At 47.1% G+C, this 1,953-nt stretch overlaps 1 protein-coding gene across 1 annotated transcript; it reads right to left on the bottom strand.

Annotated features, from left to right (window-relative positions):
• Nucleotides 1-668: 668 nt before the first annotated feature.
• Nucleotides 669-1,417, bottom strand: LOC103722525 (auxin-responsive protein SAUR71-like). The gene has a single exon (XM_008813111.3). It carries the CDS (start codon nt 1,255-1,257, stop codon nt 886-888), a length of 372 nt encoding a protein of 123 aa, XP_008811333.1. The 5' UTR covers nt 1,258-1,417; the 3' UTR covers nt 669-885.
• Nucleotides 1,418-1,953: the final 536 nt, after the last annotated feature.

Here is a 1,953-nt window from a genome sequence, read left to right as displayed (position 1 = left end):
GTGAATGGCGAGTCAACATCTTGTGTGGTGCATATTCCTTGCACCGCAGATTGTTGTACAATTTTAGATAGTTGCCACATCATTCATCTATGAATGAGGGTTGTTTAGCCAGAATCGCACGACTCTCTATGAATGATCCTTTTAGGATCCAAATCAGGTGGATGGCCGATGCTAGGTTTCGCATCTACCATTGGAATAGATTCTATATGTTAGATTGAGAATTGAGACTGGCTAACCATAAATGATCCTTTTTAAACAGACCCGAATGCCATGAATTAGGTAAGACAAACAATATAACCCACGGTCAAGATGGACTCCAAGCTAGAAGCCTCGCAAGTTTTGTGAGTAACAACACACAAATTGGAGGAACTCTAAAAGACCGTGACCAAGAGAATTAAAAAAAAAAAAGAAAAAAAATATTATAACTGAGTAACGGATCATCGACGACTTCACCCAGATTTACGACCTCGGGATGTGGTGAGTAAACGAGCCGCACGAAAACGAACGTGAAGGGCAATAGCGTAATTAACTTAAATAAAATCAAAGAATACCAACCGTCCAAATAATAGGCCACTACGATCCGATCACGATCCCTGATGATCACTGTCAAATGACCAAAATGATCCTCCACTTCGAACAATACCATTAACGTCCCGTTTCGCTGGATCTTTCCAAGGGTCAAGGGCAGTTTTGTCAATTCGTATAACAAAAATTAAGAAAAATTACAGCGCCAAAACCCAAAATATCTCTTTTTTTTCCTGAAAAAAAAAAGACTTTACAATACCGGAAGACGAAAAACAAAGGGACGAACTTTTTTACAGTGGAACCAAGAAGGGCAAAACCGGAATAAAGAGAAGCCCCAGACACAGGGTCAGGGGCTCTGGGCTAGCTAGCGGCGAGAGCGAGGAACTCGTCGTCGAAGGAGCGGAGGAGCTCCACCTGGGCCTCATCAGCGGCGACAGCGGCGGAGGCGGCGAGGAGGGAGCGGAGGATGCGGCGGAAGACGGGGACGGGGCAGGGGATGCGGAGGACGCCGCGCTGCTCGTAGCCGTACTCCTGGGCGGAGCGGCGGAGAAGCTCGACGAAGGCCGGCCGGCTCAGCAGCTCGGCCCGGACCACGAACCTCTCCACCTCCTCCTCCCCATCCCCCACGTACACCGGCACGTGCCCCTCCGGCACCCATCGCCGCCGCCCCTCCTTCCTCTCGGACTGCGACGAATCCCCCACCCTCGACAGCCGTCTGATCATCTGCTTCATCTATTATCCAATGGCCCAGATCAAATGAAGATCGATATATATGTATAGAGAGAGAGAGAGAGAGAGAGAACGGGAGGGAGAGTGAGTCACTAAAAGAGAGAGAGAGAGCGGCGTGTAGGTCCTTTGATTGGGTCGTCCTCGGGGACTATTTATGGACGAAAATTACTATTTTTAAGTTTAAAAATAGTTAATTATTTAATAAAAGAAGGAGATAGTGGGAGGTACACCGAGAGAACTTGCAGGTACAAATATGTACCACGCAGTCCAACACCGAACAGCCATTTTCTCGTACGGGATCCTTCCACGACCACATACGTGTGGGACCCACAGCAATAGAGAGGTCGGACGATAAAGGGAAACGGGCAGTGGTTGTAAAAGTGGATCCGTTGTGTCGCCGGACAAACATCAAAGTGGTGTGGCGGTCGTTGAGTGGACCTGGACGGTCTAGATTCAATTTAGGAAAATAATTTGTTATAAGCGGTAATCGAACTGCTCGGGTGGACACGCGTGATTTCGATGGTGCAGATCGCTTCTAGAAGCATCACAAGTACATCGTCTAGGTTTATCGGAACTTTCATGAACCGGTTCAACGTTGAGATGGGTTAGGTGAGATACTCACTCAACTCCGGTCCCTGTTAGCCCGAGCTTCTTCTTTCTTTTTTTATTTTTTATTTTTTATTTTTTATTTTTTTTATA

This window comes from Phoenix dactylifera, chromosome 16 (assembly GCF_009389715.1).
Source record: "Phoenix dactylifera cultivar Barhee BC4 chromosome 16, palm_55x_up_171113_PBpolish2nd_filt_p, whole genome shotgun sequence".
Taxonomy (NCBI): Eukaryota; Viridiplantae; Streptophyta; class Magnoliopsida; order Arecales; family Arecaceae; genus Phoenix; species Phoenix dactylifera.
Note: the sequence above shows the minus strand (reverse complement) of the source record. Positions and strands in the feature narration are given on the sequence as shown.

Coding starts and splice junctions, on each gene's coding strand:
- LOC103722525 (XM_008813111.3), bottom strand. CDS start 1,257: ATGAAGCAGATGATCAGACGGCTGTCGAGGGTGGGGGATTCGTCGCAG.